Raw genomic sequence first — 2,005 nt, forward strand, 5'->3', positions numbered from 1 at the left:
TCCATGTGCATAATGCTTTAAAAATCATGTCGCATATATTTAGCTTCTTCAATCCTTAAAACAATCCTGTGAGGTATTATTATGCCTTAGTTTACAGATGAAAAAAACACTTCAAAGATTTCTTTCACTTATTTAATGCCAGTAGCTTTTCCCCAAATACATTTGCTTCTTGGACTTTCCCATATGGGTGCTGTGGGGGAGTAGTATGTTATATGGATAGCTCAGGCACACGGCAGGACGGTGCCACGGCAGGATCCCATCCAGGCTTAGTTCAGCACTTAGTTTTCTAAGAACTGGAGAGAGAGGCAGATGGGTCCAAAGGAGAGAATGTATTTTCTGCCATGACTCCACTAGGTGGCAGTGAGGGCCACTACTAGAGACCAGTGTGTGTCACTATACATGGGTTGTGGCTTTAAGTTGTGGGAGCATGAAGGAGGAAAGAAGCAAAGTGACAAATGCTATTCCTTTAGAGTAAAAAAAGTTGTATGTGCATGTGTGTGCATGTGTATGTATTTGTGGGCAGAGGAATAGAAGTGTTACTGCACTGTATGTGGTTTTTCATACTGTTGATGGGTAGGACCCGAGTGAAAGGAAGACTTGGATATTTGGCACTTCAATACTATGCAGTGTTCTCTTAGCCTATACCAGCGATCCCACCCCTGGATTCTAGATGTCTAGGTGGTTATTAGATCCAGTGCATTCCGTCCATGACTGTGTTCATGCTGTCGTCTTTCTCAAGTTTACCACAGTCTGGTAGTCGGCAAAGAGAAAAGCAACTCACAGGACCATACAGGTAAAGGAATTTTACATGCACTCCAGAGTCGAAGGAATTCAAGATACTTGATGCTTTACTGGTTTGGTAGTAATCAACATGACTAGAGATTAGTGGCAAAGTTTGGCTACTGGATAAAGAATTAGAGTTCCTAATTAGAGCACTTGGTATCAGAAAATATATGTGGCTGGGAATGAAGAGTCAGAACCGATCTTTCCCACAAAATGACATTTAGATGCCATCCTGAACCTTCTGAGAGTCAGAAAAGAAGATGTTCCATTTGTCTGTGGATGCCCCAGACTCCACTTAGAAGAACAAAGTGCCCATCAGTGTGAAGAGTGCTCTATTGGAGGAGACCCCTTCTCCACTGCAGGCAGCTGCTTTTCTCCTGGCACTGGTGGTGGATCAGGTGCTTTCTGCCCACACCTTGCCACTGTAAAGCGAGTCATGTGAAGAGCCTCTTCATGCCCTGGGAGGGTGTCCAGAGAGGAGGGCATTTGGCCCAGGGGGCTGTGAGAGTGAGCCACCGCCAGGATTCTCCGAGCTGCAGGGCCAAATGCTGACTGCAAGGCTGTGGGGAAAAAAGGAGCAGAGTAAAGTCCATGTGACCTGCTCAGAAATCAGACTCAATCACACTTAGTGTCCCTCATCTTTAACAAGTAACCAAATTCATTGTCACTCTTTACCACAAGTTTGGTGAATGGCCCACTCTGCTAGAAGACCCTGTCTCCTCTGGTATCCTCCAGGAATCTAAATGGTGTTCTCATATCTCAAAACCCTGCCTCTTCCCCTCTCAGACTTACGTCTCTTTACACCAACCTGCTGATATCGTAGACTCCTTAGGGATATCTATTTCTGCTTTATTGATCTTTTGTCTAAGATGACAATGAGCAAGGGAGGTAGGAAGGGTGAATGACAAGTCATGTTGTTCTCTTTCCAGAGTAAATATCACGGAGTTTTGCCACCTGATGTCTGCCTGATATTCACTCCCCAATTTTAGGAAAGAACAGAACACAAAGAATAGAACAGAAGGAGATAAAGGGAAGTATCTTATAATCACCAAGGGGATGCTGTGGCTAAAATTCAGTGTGCCAAGGCTTGAAGAATGAAAAACTGAAAGTACACATCACTAATTTCTTTAAATGTATAGAACAAACCATTTTCAAAATTGTCTCTAGCATTTTACTTCTTTTTTTTTTTTTTTTTTTTTTTTTTTTTTTTTTTTTTTTTTTT

At 42.6% G+C, this 2,005-nt stretch overlaps 1 protein-coding gene across 1 annotated transcript in view; it reads right to left on the reverse strand.

Moving 5' to 3' along the window:
• Window positions 1-1,098: 1,098 nt before the first annotated feature.
• TMEM52B (transmembrane protein 52B) overlaps window positions 1,099-2,005 on the reverse strand; it is a 7,150-nt gene continuing 6,243 nt past the window's right edge. The window contains exon 5 of the mRNA XM_008578075.1: window positions 1,099-1,343. Within this exon, the coding sequence (XP_008576297.1) occupies window positions 1,099-1,343 (245 nt within the window). The remainder of the gene's footprint in view (window positions 1,344-2,005) is intronic.

This window comes from Galeopterus variegatus, unplaced genomic scaffold (assembly GCF_000696425.1).
Source record: "Galeopterus variegatus unplaced genomic scaffold, G_variegatus-3.0.2 Scaffold1626, whole genome shotgun sequence".
Taxonomy (NCBI): Eukaryota; Metazoa; Chordata; class Mammalia; order Dermoptera; family Cynocephalidae; genus Galeopterus; species Galeopterus variegatus.